General features: G+C 47.6%; 1 protein-coding gene and 1 long non-coding RNA gene across 3 annotated transcripts in view; one reads left to right on the top strand and one right to left on the bottom strand.

Moving 5' to 3' along the window:
* CDC6 (cell division cycle 6) overlaps positions 1-3,602 on the top strand; it is a 103,416-nt gene extending 99,814 nt beyond the window's left edge. For both annotated transcript variants that reach the window (XM_063959781.1, XM_063959780.1), the window contains 3 exons: positions 2,315-2,520; positions 2,636-2,776; positions 3,153-3,602. In XM_063959781.1, coding sequence (XP_063815851.1) covers positions 2,315-2,520; positions 2,636-2,776; positions 3,153-3,239 — 434 coding nt within the window. In that variant the 3' untranslated portion in view covers positions 3,240-3,602. The remainder of the gene's footprint in view (positions 1-2,314; positions 2,521-2,635; positions 2,777-3,152) is intronic.
* The window catches only part of LOC135055563 (uncharacterized), a 224,165-nt gene that overhangs the window by 91,584 nt on the left and 113,540 nt on the right, over positions 1-19,041 (bottom strand). The window lies entirely within an intron of this gene.

The raw sequence follows: 19,041 nt of genomic DNA on the forward strand, positions 1-19,041 counted from the left end.
ATTCTTCGCTGGGCGGAGAATCACGTAAGCGCTCTGTCAGCAGTGTTCATTCCGGGAGTGGACAACTGGGAAGCAGACTTCCTCAGCAGGCACGACCTCCACCCGGGAGAGTGGGGACTTCATCAAGAAGTCTTCGCAGCTTGTAGATCGGTGGGAACTGCCACACGTGGACATGATGGCATCCCGCCTCAACAAAAAGCTACAGAGGTATTGCGCCAGGTCAAGAGACTCTCAGGCGATAGCTGTAGATGCACTGGTGACACCGTGGATGTTCCAGTCGGTTTATGTGTTTCCTCCTTTTCCTCTCTTACCCAAGGTGCTGAGAATCATAAGGAAAAGAGGAGTGAGAACAATACTCATTGTTCCGGATTGGCCAAGAAGGACTTGGTATCCATAGCTGCAAGAAATGCTCAGAGGACCCATGGCCTCTGCCTCTAGGGCAGGATCTGTTGCAGCAGGGACCTTGTAGGTTCCAAGACTTACCGCAGCTGCGTTTGACGGCATGGCGGTTGGACGCCAGATCCTAGTAGAAAAGAGGGATTCCGGATGAGGTTATTCCTACGCTGATAAGGGCTAGGAAGGACGTGACATCACCGTATACGGCGAAAATATGTTGCTGGGTGTGAGGCCAGGAATGCCTCTACAAAGGAAGTCCAGCTGGGCCGTTTCCTTCACTTCCTACAGTCGGGAGTGACTTTGGGCCTAGAATTGGGGTCCATTAAGGTCCTGATTTCGGCCCGATCCATTTTCTTTCATACAAAAACTAGCTTCTCTACCTGAAGTTCAGACGTTTGTAAAGGGAGTGCTGCATATTCAGCCCCTTTTTTGTGCCACCAGTAGTGGCACCTTGGGATCTTAACGTGGGGTTTCCTGAAATCTCACTGGTTTGAGCCGCTTAAGACCGTGGAGTTAAAATATCTCACGTGGAAAGTGGTCAAAAATTGGCGGTTTTGTCATGTAAAAGCCCCTATCTGGTTTTCCATATGGACAGGGCAGAATTACTGACTCGTCCGCAATTTCTGCCAAAGGTGGTGTCATCTTTTCATGTGAACCAACCTATTGTGGTGCCTGCGGCTACTCGTGACTTGGAGGATTCCAAGTTACTAGATGTAGTCAGGGCTTTGAAGATTTATGTAGCCAGATCGGCTGGAGTCAGGAAACCTGACTCGCTGTTTATCCTGTATGCATCCAACAAGCTGGGTGCTCCTGCTTCAAAGCAAACTATTGCTCGCTGGATCTGTTACACGATTCAGCAGGCTCATTCTGCGGCTGGCTTGCCGCCTCCAAAATCAGTTAAAGCCCATTCCACAAGGAAGGTGGGCTCTTCTTGGGCGGCTGCCCGAGGGGTCTCGGCATTACAGCTTTGCCGAGCAGCTACTTGGTCGGGTTCAAACACTTTTGCAAAGTTCTACAAGTTTGATACCCTAGCTGAGGAGGACCTTGTGTTTGCTCATTCGGTGCTGCAGAGTCATCCGCACTCTCCCGCCCGTTTGGGAGCTTTGGTATAATCCCCATGGTCCTTACGGAGTCCCCAGCATCCACTAGGACGTTAGAGAAAATAAGATTTTACTCACCTGTAAATCTTTTTCTCGTAGTCCGTAGTGGATGCTGGGCACCCGTCCCAAGTGCGGACTTCTTCTGCAATACTTGTATATAGTTATTGCTTAAATAAGGGTTATGTTATGGTTGCATCAGGTTTGTCTGATGCTCTGTTCATACTGTTGACTGGTTATGTTATTACAAGTTATACGGTGTGATTGGTGTGGCTGGTATGAGTCTTACCCTGGATTCCAAAATCCTTTCCTTGTAATGTCAGCTCTTCCGGGCACAGTTTCCTTAACTGAGGTCTGGAGGAGGGGCATAGAGGGAGGAGCCAGTGCACACCAGTAGTACTAAATCTTTCTTAGAGTGCCCAGTCTCCTGCGGAGCCCATCTATTCCCCATGGTCCTTACGGAGTCCCCAGCATCCACTACGGACTACGAGAAATAGATTTACCGGTGAGTAAAATCTTTTTTTTTTTTTTTTTTTTCATACCTCGATTATTAATCCTGGCACAATCTCCGGAATTGCTTCAGTGTTTTCTGCAACAGCTTGTTTGCAGAGACGCCTGTTGCTTTCTGGGAGGCCGAAAGCTTTGATCGTTTGGTGCCAATCTGCTGTCGCTACCTCATATACCAAAGTTATCCTGTGGACTTAGGAGAAATAGTTATCAACGGTAAATCTACCATAACGATTATTTTTAATTGTGGGGTTTTTGTGATTTGCATCTGGGTGATACTTCCCAATTTCTAATGCCTCTTTACTTTCTCATAGGTGTGTCTCCAGATAAGGAATCTGTGTCTAGTCCTGTTCCTAAGAAGGTCAGTCTGCCACACATCTCCCGTGTTCTATCTGATGTGTATGGCGATAAAATGGCTGGTGGCGGTGAAGAAAGTTTTCCCCTGCAGCAAAAACTTGTAGTATGTTCCCTTCTATTGCTCACTCAGCAAAAAAAGATGAAGGAGGTGACTCTGGGTAAGGTAAGTGCAGTACCATGCTATTTCAAAGCAGAGATTTGACTTATAGCCGTCAGTACCATTATTAATTACAATTGCTCAAAATGGGACTTAATAAAAATCAATCTTGGTCTTACAGCTTCACGAGGCTTACAGCAAAGTGTGCCGCAAGCAGCAAATGGAACCAGTGGGCCAGTCAGAATGCCTGTCCCTCTGCCAACTACTGGAGACTAGAGGTGTGTTAGGACTCAAAAGATCCAAGGAAGCTCGCCTCACAAAGGTAGATGACTCTTCACTGTGACACTGTTTAGACATTAGAGAATGGGTATTCAACATGTACCACCCCAGTCACATGAATACCCATGCATGCACATCTCAGCCATAGTTCTACTAGTACATGCTAAATCTTTGGCAGAGCATGCTGGGATGTTATACTGCAGCTGGAGGGCAACATGTTGAATACACTTGCTTTAGTGACCAGTCACGTTATTTGGCTGTCAGTATATCACTTTAATGCCCTAAAATGGGGTGTGCATGGAATGAATACTCATCTCCCAGTATGTATTTCTGCTTCTGCACTAAGAGTGCTCAATCTGCACCTGTTTTATTGTACTTCTGACACAAGTGGGTAAAATATTCTCAATTTTTATTTGCAGGTGTCATTGAAGATAGAGGAACGGGACATAGAATATACCTTCAAGGATAAGATCTTAATTGGGAACGTTTTACATGCAGGGATTTAAATTTGGCGTTTTTAGAAGAGTACTTTTTTTATTTGTATATAAATGTAATTTTTTTTAATGTATACTATCAGTGACTTTGACAGGAGGATTTCCCACTTGTAGGCTGCTCAAAATATATTTTTATGATTTTATGACCTTTTACAACATGTAAAGTGCTCTTGTGGCATCTTGATTTCTTGTTTTTAAAGAAAGTGACTTGTGTATATAATGTGCAATATGTAATTATCAGTTTGCTGTTATGCACAGCAGATGTTAATGTTTTAGTATCTCTAAGGTACAATCTGGTTTTATGGACGCAGAGTCTGCATTTACTCTAGACTGTTCTGTGCTCATATTTGGATTTTAATAAACATGAAAAATCAAGGGTATCTTATTTCTCCTGCTACAGTAAACTTTTTAGTAATTTTTTTTTTCCCTTTAACCTGTACTACATGTCAAACTTTTTTTATTTGAACCTTCCAATCTGTTGCTAAGAAACTCCATCTATTGATGCTTGTAATAAGTAGGTCTTCCATTTCAGTGCTTGACGATAGTGTTCTTGAGCCACTATCATTGAGTGGCTGATTATTACAGTATCACAAGTTCATAGTGACTTTACTGTCACAAAACAGCTTCCTTCACTACTAAATGGTCTATTTAAACCTAGTGTACCTGATGCACATGCATATTTTATTTCTCTTTCATCCACTAGGACACTGGAGTTCCTTATACAGTAGGGGTGTGAAGCTTGCAACCGGAGGTGTGGCACAATCTAAAATTAGCATGGTCTGCACAGCCGGTTCCTCCCCCTTCACAGCCCTCCTCCCTCAGTTTGGAAAATTGTGCCAAGGAGGTACAAGGCACAGAGGGGAGCTCTTGCTCCTTGAAGATTTTTTATTTATTTTCATTTATACTTGCCCAATCCCTCCTCACTAAAGGGAGGGTGCAGGTTTTAAAAGACAAAACGGTAAATGCCCGATCCCACCTAAATGAAAGGGGGTGCAGGCTTTACCAGAGAAAAAGGCTGCGTCCCCCTAATAAAAGGGGGACAAAGTTTAGCATGCAGAGACAAAGATTCCAGCTAAAGGGGTCTGCATCTCTCTGAAGGCGCCAACCGTGAGTACTGGTTGTATTTAAAATCACAAGGGAGCTAGTTAGGTTTGTGTTATTATTTTTCTTAAGGGGCTTTGTTAGGCTTTCCCAGCAAAGATGAGACCACTATATTTGATCTCAGCTCCCCACAGCGTCGCGCCGGCCAGCGGGCACAGTGTGGAGGCGGGCTGATGTCCCCTGTTAGCAGGCACCGCTCCGGGACCTGGAAGCAGCACCGGAGCGCGCTGAACTGAGATCGCGCAGTGCGGGACTGGCCGGTGTCCCTTGTAAGCAGGCGCCGCTACGGGACTGGAGGAGAGCAGTCCCAGCACGCACTGAGCAGCAGTCACAGGCCTGTATCCCCTGTCAGCTGGCGCCGCTACGGGACCTGGAGAAGAGCGGTCCCAGAGCGCGCCAAACGGCGGACAACAGTGTAGTGCCGCGCGGCTGGGGGGATTCCTTCGGCCGCGTGTGGGGGCAATCAGCGGGATCGAGAGCGCACAGTGAACGGTGCGCTCTGTCACATGGGAGAGGGAGCTCAGACTATTCCAGGACTCCCTCTTTTGAGCAGCACAGTTGGAGGACATGCTCAGAGACTGAGGTGTCTTGAACCCACGCGCCCCCCCCTCCCCATATGCATGCGATCAGTGCAAGTTAGGCGGGGTGGGCAGGAGAGTGGGAGACGCATCAGGAACGTAGCTGATGTGGAGCAGGGCACTAAAAAAAGCCAGTACATAGTTCGTGGTGTACATAACTTTTCAGGCGGCCATATTTTAATATCTTAAGGGCGCCAAGATGCTGAAAGGAAAGGTATACTACATCAGTGTAGTCAGGTTTCCTGGCCAGTCAGATCAGGGGTAAAGGTTTTTTTTAGATACCACCTCTGCTGGTGGTTTGTAGGTTAGGACTCTGATGCAGAGGATTTTCCATGTGATTTTAAAACAGACTATATTATACTAAATAATTTTCAATGGCTGTCTAAGGCAAAGATCCTGTGAAAATGAAGGGAACAACTGGATATCAACCCCAACCTCAGAACTGAACCACAGTTGAGTGTACGGGGCATGCAACAGGGCTGTTTGAAAAAAAAAAAGCAATATATATAATTTATTTATTTTTTCTTTCCTTTCTCTCTCAATGAATCCAGCCAAGTCAATCCAGTGTAAATTTGTTCCCATCCTCCGCTACGGTATTCCGTTGCCTATGATAAAAAGGCACTGCAATGTATTCTGTGTGGGTGCGTTTTCAACGTCAAATGCACTGAACAAAGTTGCTAAGACCTATTTCCAACACGGTAACTCCAGTTACCTTTTTTGACGTCCATCTATTTACATAGTTATACATACGTAATGCCTCCAACGGACGCTGCTGACAGGTCCGACGGAGAAGGGAGCATCAGATATTATCACCCTATTCAACTCTACCTGCATCAACAGTGGGGGTTTTGGGGGTGATGGTTGAATGAGTATTTATATTCATTATTAATTTTTTTTTTTATTAATAGAAGAATTGAAAATACTCTTTAGAGCTCCCAATATTTCTACGGCTTTTCTCCTATTCTCATAGGTGAAGGTCCAGCGGAGTGGTATGTATATGGTTTATCTAAGACACATGGGACCGCAAGGCTCAGTTTGGTTGCTCAAAGCGATGAGCACTAAGTTACTAGCCCTGGGGTGCGCAACAGTTTAGAATGTGCACACAACCCTGGAGCCATGGTCTGTTAAAGTTAAGAAACATAACCGTGCATATATGTCAACAATGAGTATGGGCTGCGAGCCTATCCAAAACCAGGGAGGACTGCATAGTTGGGATTACTCCATCCGTAAGGGTATAACGAGATGGCCGAAAACGGAAATGGGGCCCCCTTCCTACCCTAGAGTAACAGTGAGAAGAGGTTGTGGCTCTCGTAACGGAAGACGAACCGTTACAGGCGTAAAGATTGAGGTACCAATAGGCGGCCAGTAAAGGCTTCCAAAGTTTCCAAATACAAGGTTAACTGAAGGAGCATATCCGAGAGTTAGCCACATATACTTATCAGGCTACTAAAGAGATTGGCATCCTGATCAGCTCGCTCAAGGGTTTCTGTGACTAACAGAATTTTGAATTCAACAAACGGATCCCATAACGAGGGTAGACTCGCCTCTGCCTAGTTTATCGACGGGACATTCTTATTTATCATTGTCCCACAGAAAAACAAGGGTCTTAGGTTGGTTGGATTTGCAATGGGAATCCAACATCTAAGTGCAAGACCATCTCAAACGGACCTAGGGGGTTCGTGTTTCGGATAGGAGGTTTATAGTTACCAGTTTGAAAGACGTTTCCCTGGGAGGGGAATGGTTTTTCCTTGGTCCAAAGAACTTCAGACACTTGGATGAGAGTCGGGTCTCCTCCCTACAGGGTATCATAATTATACCAATGGGCGGTAGAGGCGACTGGTTCATTTTTCGGATAATTTTAGTTCTCGCTCTCGGGCTGGAAGAGTCTCGGACAACAGAGAAATTTCCAAGTAGCTAGTATTCAGGTCTCGTCACAACTCACCGTGGACCCCCTGTGGGGGGTAGGGGTTGGAAAGGTTTCCGGAGACCGGGTCCGAGACTTGAAAAGAGAAATTTGGATCCATGGGAGTTTGTCTCCCTAGATTAAAGATGGATCTCTACAACGCCCATGTTGTCATTCCGCTCAAGAGCGAGGGCATCACTGTCGGCAATTCAGAACTTGCTACACAATACCAGATGGTCAAACTGTTACTCCATTTTGAAGGTTTTTAACCAGTTCTAACGACCTACAGTCTCAGGATGGAATCAACCCAATCAACCCAATCGGTCATTGCAGGTCTAGAACAGGGGAAGTTCATGGTATCTGTGGACATAAAGGATACATACCTTTTGTATCCTGATTTGGACTCCTCACCAAGAATACTTTCGTTTCGTATGGGTACAGCTGATCAAAGATATTCAGACGATTCATCCATTTCTCACTCGTCATGGGTGGAGTGTGGATTTCCTGAAATCCAACTTAATGCCAGCTCATAGTATTCAATTTCTAGCTCTCACAGAGAGCAAGTTCCAGAACATTCAGAGACTGGTGGCTTAGGTACTACAATCACAGACGGTTTCCATACACCTGTGTACAATTTCTCATGAAACGGGTGGCTTCGTGGGAGGCTCTACTGTACGACAGACTCCCAACTATTGTAGATGGACCCCATTGCTCAGAGACCAAGTTTGCACTAGTTTCTGTATCGCGGAATGTGGCTTTCGCACAGGTCCAGACTTCCCTAATTTGGGGGTAGTTACATAGGAATCTCGCAGTAGGCAAGAGCTTCAGCATTTGGGATTAGAGGTCCTCACAACGGAAGTTGGTCTCAGAAGTTGGGGTGCAGTCCTAGAGGACCATCCGTTTCAGAACTGGAGGACGTCACGAGACGGCAGTCTACCCATAAACCGTTTCGAGCTGAGTGCAGTTACAAGTACTTTCTCTTAGCCGAAGACCTAGTCATGGGTCACCACGTGAACATACGGTCGGACAATGTCAGGACGACGGCTTACATAGACCGTCGAGGAGGAACGAAGAACAGGATGGCGTTAAAGGTAGCCACAATGATCTTGTTGTGGGCAGAAAGGCGAACCATCATCTTCTCGGCAGTGTTCATTCCAGGTGTGGATAACTGGGAAGCAGATTATATCAGTCGCCAGGACATGCATCCGGGAGAGTGGTGCCTAAGTCCACGGATTTTTGACATGGTAGTGAGGAGATGGGGTCTACCTCAAGGGGGGGGGCTAATGGTGTCTCGGCAAGACCATCAGCTGCCCAGATATGTGTCAAGGACAAGAGATCCAACAGCAGGAGTAGACTCATTAACACTTCCTTGGTGTGGCAGGAAGGTTTACATTTTGCCGGCTTTCCCACTCATACCCAGGTTTCTGAAAAGGGTGAAACGAGAACAAGTGTGAGCGATTCTGATCGCACCAGTGTGGCCCCGCAGGAGTTGGTACTCAGACCTGTGGGGGTTCTAGTAGAAGATCCTTAGCGGTTACCTCAGAAAGAGGACCGGCTGTCTCAGGGTCAGTTCCTACACCCAGCCTTGAACAGGTTGCATTAAACGACATGGATATTGAAACCCGGATCTTAAGTAACAGAGGGATACTAAGAACGGCCATTACTACGAGGATTGCCACTAGAAAACCGGTCAGAGTCATGCCCTACTACAGGAGTTGGAAGACGTACATGGCCTGGTGTCGGGAATTTCCTTCAGGCCGGTCTGGCTGTAAGGCTGCGGCTCGGCTCTCTGAAGGTTCAAATTTCGTGTCTCTCCATCCTATTTCATCAGCAAGATGTTAAAACCTTTTTTTACAGGGGGTTTTGAGGATACAAACCCCTTTCTCTCTGTCATCCATCTGGGGGACGCTGCGCCGTTACTTGTGGGTTAGAGGTGTGTGGTAGTGGAGTTTGGCACAGAATCTATCTAAAGCTGACTCCTCCCCCCTCTAACCCCTCACATCTCCTTCCTGCTCAGCCATCACTCAGTTTTAGTTTTTTGCCTGTGGAGTACAGACACAGTTTTTATTTCTCCTAGATTTTTTTTTCTTTTTCTTTTATTATTTTATTTACTATTTACAAGATACCTAGTCCCTGTTTACAGGTGACAGGTATAAATGGAGCAAGGATGCTGTCGAAAAGGGCCACCATACCTAGGTCACTGGGGTCTTTTTATTCACTAAAAAGCGGCAGATCAAGGTACTGGGCAGCCACAATCTGTCACTGACAGTATTGGGCTGTCCCTAACGTCTTTTCTTATTTTATTTATTATTTTTACCTACAACCCCGGCGCACCCCCGCCAGCTGGAGCTGTACCGGAGACCTGTCCCCTACACCCGCAGTGAGAGTGTCTGAGGGGTTGTGGGGACGGACGGAGATCCCGGACATAGAAGCCGCCGCGACAGCCGCTGTGCCTAGCGACGCGTGGCGGCCCGAACTTCCGGTCTGACGCGTGGTGACAGCGGGAGCGCAGGGACGGCTTCCCGCGCGTGCGCCACTTTGCCTGACGCCATCTTCCCTAGCTGAAGCAGGGGGACCCTGTGCAGAGCAAGGAGCCTTCCAGGGGGAGAAATTATTTACAAACCGCAAGTATAGAGGGGGCTAATCCAAGAGGGGGATTACAGTCAGCCCTATTGGGACACAGATCACTAGTCAGAATTTTATGATACTCTTCTTTAGTACACAATTTCAGAATAAGAAAAATGACTAGTAAACCGGACAAACCTACAAAGGGCAAAATGGCCTCAGTAGTTTATTTTTCCTGCTCTCAGTGTGGCTCAAAGCTAGCTAAAGGTAGTACTGACGCAGGTACCCTATGTACTTCATGCTCTGGTGCATCAGTGACAGATCAGCAGGGAGGTTCCACAGATCAGCCGATGCCCCCATGGGTTAAGAACATGGTGGATGCCATTTCAGATTTGCGTCAGTCTAGAGAGACTGAATCTGATCGGACTCAGGTGGAGCCTTTATGGGCCCAAAATATGGGCAAGTGTCTCACTGATTTAACTCAGTCCTTAAATAAGTTTGTAAATGCTGCCAGCAGTTCGACTGCTACTAAGCGATCGCAGCCGTTACCCGCTATAGCGTTTCCAGGAGAGGAGGCGGACTCTGTCATCTCCTTTGGAGGAGGGGGAGGTAGATCCTGAATGGGATGAAGTTTCGGCTTGGGAAGATGAGGAACCTTCTACTAGTTCAGGTGTTAGATTGTTAATAGAAGCCATTCGTCAGACTCTTAATATTCAGGACGCGGCGGTGGAGGAAACTCCTTCCCCCTTTTTCAAACGACAGAAGAGACAGGTTACTGCCTTCCCTTCTTATTCTCACTTTGCGGATATTTTAAAAGAACCCTGGCTTAAACTGGATTCTCGTTTTCAGGCGCCTAAAAAGTTAAAATTTCTATATCCTTTTACGGAGGAAGATACAAAATTGTGGGAGACGGCCCCAAAGGTAGACGCTCCTATTTCACATCTGGCAAAAGCTACGGTTATTCCGTCGGTACAGTCTGTGACCTTAAAAGACACTACCGATAGGAAGATAGAAGCATTACTAAAATCTATGTTTTCTTTATCAGGTGTTTCCCTCCGTCCAGTGCTGGCGAGTGCCTGGGTACTTAAGGCCGTGGATGAATGGCTTGCACAGGTGCTATCCGGAATGCTGTCGGACGATCCGTCGGAAGCCATTCAATTAGCGGAACAGATTTCGGAGGCATTCACTTATGTGGGTGAAGCCTTGTTGGATTCGGTTGCGCTACAGTCCCGGGTTTCAGCCTTGACAGTATCCGCAAGACGCTCTTTGTGGCTTAGAGTTTGGAATGCTGATTCTGACTCAAAGCAAACATTGACGGCAGTGCCTTTTGAAGGTGAGTTTCTTTTTGGATCAGAGTTAAAGAAGATTATTTCAGATACTACTGGAGGAAAGAGCCCTTTCCTTCCATCTGCACCTCACAAACCAAAACCTACAAGGTTTCGGTCCTTTCGTACACAGGGCAGAGGTAGTTTCCAATCCTTTCGTGCTTCCTCCAGATTTCCAAGACGGGGGTCTTTCAGAGGAAGAGGATCCCAGGCTATTCGCAGACCGGCCAGTAAGCCTGCCGACAAACCTGAGGCATGACGCCTCAGGTCTCCTGGAGGGATCGATGAAGGTTGGGGCCCGGTTACTTCAGTTCAGGAAAGTGTGGCTCCTATCGAAACCGGATCGGTGGGTAATGGGGGTCATATCCAGAGGATATATGTTGGATTTCGAAGAGACAGTCCCAACACGACTATTCATAACGCCTCTCCCAGACGATCCCTCCAGACGTCAAGCTCTTCTTCAGGCAATCACAACCCTCTTACGAAATGGAGTAATCATTCCGGTTCCCTCATCAGAGGGGTCGGGGTTTTTACTCAAGTCTTTTTCTCGTGGACAAGCCGGATGGTTCGTTTCGGCCCATTCTGAATCTGAAGGCTCTCAACCCGTATCTCTCAACCCAAAAATTCAAGATGGAATCCATTCGCTCATTTATCGCCGCCATGGAGCCAGGGGAATATTTGGCTTCAATAGACATAAAAGACGCATACTTACATGTCCGATTTGGGTAGGACATCAGTCTCTGCTGAGATTTGCAGTCGGCCCGGAGCATTTTCAGTTTCAAGCTCTTCCCTTTGGTCTCTCTACGGCTCCCCGGGTTTTTACAAAGGTCATAGGCCATGTAGTCTCAGTTCTTCGTTGCCAAGGGGTCAACATCACTCCATATTTGGACGACCTGTTGGTCAAGGCACCGTCAGCGGAGATTCTCACTCAGGACCTGCATCTAACGGTGGAGACTACAGTCGTTCGGGTGGATAATCAACTTTCCAAAGTCATCTCTACTCCCTTCCCAGAAAATTATTTTTCTGGGACTTTTATTCGACACCAACAGCCAGAAGGTGTTTCTTCCTGCGGACAAGATTCAGGATCTGCAGTCCAGAATCCGAACCCTGTTACACTTACCAGTAGTGTCGGTCCTCAGATGTATGCAGGTGTTGGGCAAGATGGTATCCTCTTTCGAGGCAGTTCCATATGCCAGATTTCATGCCCGACCTCTTCAAACTCAGATTCTCAACTGTTTGACTCGGACGGAACTACGTCTCGAATTGCAGTTGATCCGCTTGTCTGTAAAGACTCGTCAGTCTCTTCACTGGTGGCTTCACGGTCACAATTTGAAAAAGGGTGCACCGTTCACGATCTGGTCTAGGATGATGGTCACCACGGACGCAAGCCTCAGTGGTTGGGGGGCAGTGTTCCAGACTCATCACTTCCAAGGACGCTGGAACAATCAGGAGTCAAAATTACAAATCAATATTCTGGAACTAAGGGCGATTTGGTATGCACTCCTTCACATTCAGACCATGGTACAGGGTCAACCAGTTCGTGTGCAGTCCGACAATGCCACCGCAGTGGCTTACATCAACAAACAGGGAGGAACTCGCAGCTGGTCCGCAATGAGAGAAGTCGCTCAGATTCTCGCGTGGGCGGAACGTTGGGTTCCTGTGATCTCCGCAATTCACATTCCAGGAGTCGAGAACTGGGAAGCAGACTTTTTGAGTCGTCACACGATTCATCCGGGAGAATGGGAACTTCATCAAGAAGTGTTTCCCCATCGGTCCACTAGAGAGAGAATGCCAGACGTAGATCTGATGGCGTCTCGCCTCAACGCGAAACTTCCTCACTACGGCGCAAGGACTCAAGATCCACAGGCATTCCTGATCGATGCTCTAACTGCTCCATGGCAGTTTCAACTGGGGTATGTGTTTCCGCCAATCCCACTGATCCCGCGTCTACTTCAACGCATTCGGTGAGAGGGTCTCGCAGTGATTCTGGTGGCTCCAGATTGGCCGCGTCGACAGTGGTACACTCTTCTGCGCAGTATGTTTGTCGGAGACCCCTTTCGTCTACCTCTGCGACCAGATCTTCTTCTTCAAGGACCTTGTCGCCACCCAGATTTACATCGGATGGCTTTGACGGCTTGGCTCTTGAATCCAAGATTTTAAAGGCAAAAGGTCTTTCTCGATCGGTTGTTCAGACGATGATTCGAGCTAGGAAACCGGTGACTTCTGGCATTTACCATAGGGTATGGCGTATTTACATTGCTTGGTGCGAACAACGGAGCCTAACTCCGCATTTGTTTAGACTACCTCGCCTGCTCTCTTTCCTTCAGGAGGGTCTCGATAAGGGCCTAAAGCTTTCTTCACTAAAAGGTCAGGTTTCAGCTTTGTCGGTTCTTTTTCAGAAGAAGCTAGCGATTATTCCAGAGGTTCAAACATTCCTGCAGGGAGTACTTCGGATTCAACCACCTTTTGTCCCTCCGGTTCCTCCCTGGGATTTAAACTTGGTCCTTACGGCTCTTCAAACCTCTCCATTTGAACCTTGGGAATCGGTGGAACTACGTTATCTGACGCAAAAAGTTGTTTTTCTGTTGGCTATTGTCTCAGCTAGATGGGTATCTGAGTTGGCGGCCCTTTCTTGCAGACCCCCCTTGTTAGTGTTTCATGAGAACCGGGTGGTTCTACGGACTAAGCCTTCTTTCCTTCCAAAGGTTGTTTCAACATTCCATTTAAATCAGGACATTGTCCTTCCGGCTTTTACTCCGACATCTCCTCCTGGGGAGGACTCTCATTTGGCTCTCCTGGATGTAGTTCGAGCCTTGCGTATCTATTTGTCTCGCACAGAGTCATTCCGTCGTACGGATAACTTGCTGGTTTTGATTGATGCTCCGAAACGAGGTTGGCCAGCCTCCAAAAATACTGTGGCCCGTTGGATAACTTCGGCCATAAGACAGGCTTACGTGTCTTCTCATGTTTCGGTTCCTGACTCAATTAGGGCTCATTCGACTAGAGCTGTTGGAGCCTCTTGGGCTGTTCGCGGTGGTGCATCTGTTGAGCAACTGTGCAGGGCGGCGACCTGGTCGTCAGTTCATACTTTCACAAAGTTTTATCGTTTTCATACTTTTGGTTTGGAGACTGCCTCTGTTGGGCGTCGTATATTAAAGACGGCTATGCCGTCACCGTCTCCCTCCTCTCTTTAGCTTGCTTTGGGAAATCCCACAAGTAACGGCGCAGCGTCCCCCAGATGGATGACAGAGAAATGGGGATTTTTGTTTACTTACCGTAAAATCTCTTTCTCGGAGTCAATCTGGGGGACGCTGCGATCCCTCCCATGGTTTTGTCTGGTTTAATTGGTTAGTTTTTTTTTGTTCTGTTCTATCTCCTTTTGGCTTGGCTAAACGTTAACTGAGTGATGGCTGAGCAGGAAGGAGATGGGAGGGGTTAGAGGGGGGAGGAGTCAGCTTTAGATAGATTCTGTGCCAAACTCCACTACCACACACCTCTAACCCACAAGTAACGGCGCAGCGTCCCCCAGATGGACTCAGAGAAAGAGATTTTACGGTAAGTAAACAAAAAATCCCCATTTCTTCCTCCCACTGCGCAGTGGGGCTTAAATTTGGTGTTAGACTTTTTGATATCACCAACTTTTGAGCCGTTGACAAGAACAGACCTGAACTATTTCTCTTGGAAGGTCTCGTTATTGCTTGCTTTGGCCAGAAGGTTTTTCTGAGTTGGGAGCCTTATCATGGAAGAGTCCCTTTTTAATTTTTCATGAGGATGGGGCAGAACTCCGTACAAGCGTAGATTTCTTTCCTAAGGTTGTTTCGGGGTTTCACGTAAACCAGCCGCTTGTGGTCCCTTCTTTCCGGGGTCTTGCAGATGGGGACGTGTCTTTGGCTGTGGTCCGAGCTTTACGGGTATACGTACAGGTTATGTTGTCCTTCAGAAAGTCGGACCTTTTGTTTGTTCTTTATGATGGGCCAAATAAGGGTTGGCCAGCATCTAAGCTGTCTTTGTCTAGATGGATTAGACTTGCCATTCGGCAAGCTTATATTTCCTGTAGAAAACAGGTTCTGGTTCGGACGGGTGCTCATACCACCCGATCAGTGGGTGCCTCATGGGCGGTTGCCAGAGGTGTTTCCAATACTCAACTTTGCGGAGTGCCGACGTGGTCTTCAGCCCACACGTTCGACATTTTATAAGTTTGACAACTTCGCGTCCGAGGACTTTAAGTTTGGACGTTTAGTTTTGCAGGTCACCGACAGCACTCCCTCCCTGGGGGATAACTTTGGGACGTCCCCTACTGTATAAGGAACTCCAGTGTCCCCTAGTGGATGAAAGAGAAAAGAGGATTTTGGTACTTACTGATAAATCCATTTCTCTGAATCCTCTAGGGGACACTGGACGCCCGCCTCGGTGCTGTTCGTCTGCTGGGTTCACATTTCCTGTTCAAAGGACTCTTGTGACTCACGTAGTTAGTCCCTGGACTTTGACAAACCAGGTCATAGGATCAACTCACATTGCGGCTCTGTGCCTAATGTGGATTTTACAAAGTTTGTCCAAACAGCGTTGATTTTCAAGTTAGAAGTTATTAGGTGCTGTTTGATAGGTTGTACGGTTACGTTCCTCGCCATGTGCTCAAGTGTCCTGTCCTATTCTCTCAGTCAAATTTTCCAAACTGAGGGAGGAGGGCTGTGAAGGGGGAGGAACCGGCTATGCAGACAATGCTAATTTTAGATTGTGCCACACCTCCAGTTGCAAGCTTCACACCCCTACTGTATAAGGAACTCCAGTGTCCCCTAGAGGATTCAGAGAAATGGATTTATCGGTAAGTACCAAAATCCTCTTTTCCATTTAAACCAATTTTCATGCCTTTTTGACATTGGTCACCAAGTACCTCATTCCTTACAATTGGGTAAGTTGAATTTTTGGATTAGGTAAATGGTCTATTTAAAAATGCCCCAAAAGTATATAATACAGCTCCCTCTTTTCTGGTCTTTAGTTAGACAGCTTTTATACCCAAGTTTTAATTCAGTGCAGTGGGTTACTTGTCTGTGGGACACTGAGAAATTCAATGTTCAAAGTCAGCGCTCCCATTCTTAACATCGTACATTTTATTTTCTCTGACGTCCTAGTGGATGCTGGGAACTCTGTAAGGACCATGGGGAATAGCGGGCTCTGAAGGAGGCTGGGCACTCTAGAAAGATCTTAGACTACCTGGTGTGCACTGGCTCCTCCCACTATGACCCTCCTCCAAGCCTCAGTTAGATTTCGTGCCCGGCCGAGGTTGGATGCACACTAGGGGCTCTCCTGAGCTCTTAGAAAGAAATAGACTTAGGTTTTTTTATTTTCAGTGAGACCTGCTGGCAACAGGCTCACTGCAGCGAGGGACTAAGGGGAGAAGAAGCGAACTCGCCTGCTTGCAGCCGGATTGGGCTTCTTAGGCTACTGGACACCATTAGCTCCAGAGGGATCGACTGCAGGCCCAGTCCTTGGTGTTCGGTCCCGGAGCCGCGCCGCCGTCCCCCTTACAGAGCCAGAAGCAAGAAGATGGTCCGGAAAATCGGCGGCATGAAGACTCAGTCTTCACCAAGGTAGCGCACAGCACTGCAGCTGTGCGCCATTGCTCCTCTCACACACTTCACACTCCGGTCACTGAGGGTGCAGGGCGCTGGGGGGGGGGGGCGCCCTGAGGCAACAATAAAAACACCTTGGCTGGCAAAAATACCTCAATATATAGCCCCAGGGGCTATATATGAGGTAAATACCCCTGCCAGATTCCATAAAAAAGCGGGAGAATAGGCCGCGGAAAGGGGCGGAGCTATCTCCCTCAAGCACACTGGCGCCATTTTCCCCTCACAGCTCCGATGGAGGGAAGCTCCCTAGCTCTCCCCTGCAGTTTACAACACAGAAAAGGGTTAAAAAAGAGAGGGGGGGCATTTAATTTAGGCGCAGTATACATTATATAAAAAAAGCAGCTATAGGGGACATAACTCAGTTAGTCCCTGCATTATATAGCGCTCTGGTGTGTGCTGGCATACTCTCACTCTGTCCCCCCAAAGGGCTTTTGTGGGTCCTGTCCTCCTTTAGAGCATTCCCTGTGTGTCTGCGATGTGTCGGTACGGCTGTGTTGACATGTTGAATGAGGAGGCTTATATGGTGACGGAGCAGAGGCCGATATATGTGATGTAGCCCCCTGTGGGGCCGACACCAGAGTGGATGGATAGGTGATGGGTATTAACCGACAGTGTCAACTCCTTACATAAAAGGGTGGATGACGTAACAGCTGTGGGACAGCCGGCTTCTCAGCCCGCGCCTGCCCAGGTGTCTCAAAGGCCATCAGGGGCTCAAAAACGCCCGCTCTCTCAGATGGCAGACACAGATGTCGACACGGAGTCTGACTCCAGTGTCGACAAGGTTGAGACAAATACACAATCCACTAGGAACATCCGTGACTTGATCCCGGCAATAAAAAATGTGTTACACATTTCTGACATTAACCCAAGCACCTCTAAAAATGGGTTTTTAGGTTTGGGGAGAAAAAACAGGCAGTGTTTTGTTCCCCCATCAGATGAATAAATGAAGTGTGTGAAAAGCGTGGGTTCCCCCGTTTAGAAAATGTTAATATCTAAAAAGTTACTGATGGCGTACCCTTTCCCGCCAGGAGGATAAGTTACGCTGGGAGATATCACCTAGGGTGGATAAGGCGCTCACACGGTTGTCAAAAATCCTGAAGTCTGTATTTACACACTCAGGTATTAGACGGAGACCTGCAGATCGTGCTGCTGCAGCGTGGTCGGTGACCCTGTCAAACATGAGAACATATTAAAGACGTCGTCTTATATATGAGGGATGCACAGAGGGATATTTTGCCGGCTGGCATCCAAAATGAATGTAATGTCCATTCTGTCAGGAGGGTATTAGAGACCTGTCACGGGACAGGTGATGCTGACTTTAAAAAGATTCTGCCTTATAAGGGTGAGGAATTATTTGGGGATGGTCTCTGGGACCTCGTATCCACAGCTGGGAAGAAATATTTTTACCTCAGGTTTCCTCACAGACTAAGAAAGCACTGTATCAGGTACAGTCCTTTCGGCTTCAGAAAAGCAAGCGGGTCAAAGGCGTTTCCCTTCTGTACAGAGACAAGGGAAGAGGGAAAAAGCTGCACCAGTCAGCCTGCTCCCAGATTCAAAATTCTTCTCTCGCTTCCTCTGAGCCCACACCATGACGCGGGGGCTCCACAGGTGTAGCCAGGTACGGTGGGGGGCCGTCTAAAAAATTTCAGCGATAAGTGGGCTCGCTCACAGGTGGATCCCTGTTTCTTTCAAGAAGTATGTCAGGGGTACAAGCTGGAATTCGTGATATCTCCCCCCAGCTGTTTCCTAGATTATGGCTTGCCGACAACTCCCTCAGGCAGGGAGGCTGTACTAAAGGCAATTAATAAGCAGTATTCCCAACAGGTAATACTCAAGTGCCCCTACTTCAACAAGGACGGGGTTACTATTCTACACGGGTTGGGGTACCGAAACCGCATGGTTCGGTGTGACCCATTTATATTAAAATCCTTGAACACATACATAAAAAAATTCAAGTTCAAGATGGAATCGCTCGGGGCGGTTACTGCAAGCCTGGACGAGGGGGATTACATGGTATCCCAGGACATCAAGGATGCTTACCTGCATGTCCCCATTTACCATCCTCGCCAGAAGTACCTCAGATTTGTGGTACAGGATTACCATTACCAAGTCCAGACAGGACTGTACAAGGCACCGAGGGTGTTTACCGGGGTGATGGCCGAAATGATGATACTCCTTCGAAAAAAGGGAGTTTTAATTATCCCGTACTTGGACAATCTCCTTATAAGGGCGAGGTCCAAGGAGCAGTTGCTAGTCGGGGTAGCACTATTTTGGAAAGTGCTACAACAGCAGAGTTGGATTCTAAACAGTCCAAAGTCACAGCTGGTTCCTATGTCACGTCTACTGTTCCTGGGGATGGTTCTGGACACAGACCAGAAATAAGTGTTTCTCCGGGAGGAGAAAGCCAAGGAGCTGTCATCTCTAGTCAGAGACCTCCTGAAGCCAAAACAGGTATCGGTGCATCATTGCACGCGAATCCTGGGAAAAAGGGTAGCTTTCTACGAAGCAATCCCATTCGGCAGGTTCCATGCAAGAACTTTTCAGTGGGACCTGTTGGACAAGTGGTCCGGATCGCATCTTCAAATGCATCAGCTGATAACCCGGTCTCCAAGGACCAGGGTATCTCTAAAATGGTGGCTGCAGAGTGCCCATCTTAAGGAGGGCCGCAGGTTCGACATACTGGACTAGGTCCTAGTGACCATGGAGGACAGC

Source organism: Pseudophryne corroboree, chromosome 3 (genome assembly GCF_028390025.1).
Source record: "Pseudophryne corroboree isolate aPseCor3 chromosome 3, aPseCor3.hap2, whole genome shotgun sequence".
Lineage (NCBI taxonomy): Eukaryota > Metazoa > Chordata > Amphibia > Anura > Myobatrachidae > Pseudophryne > Pseudophryne corroboree.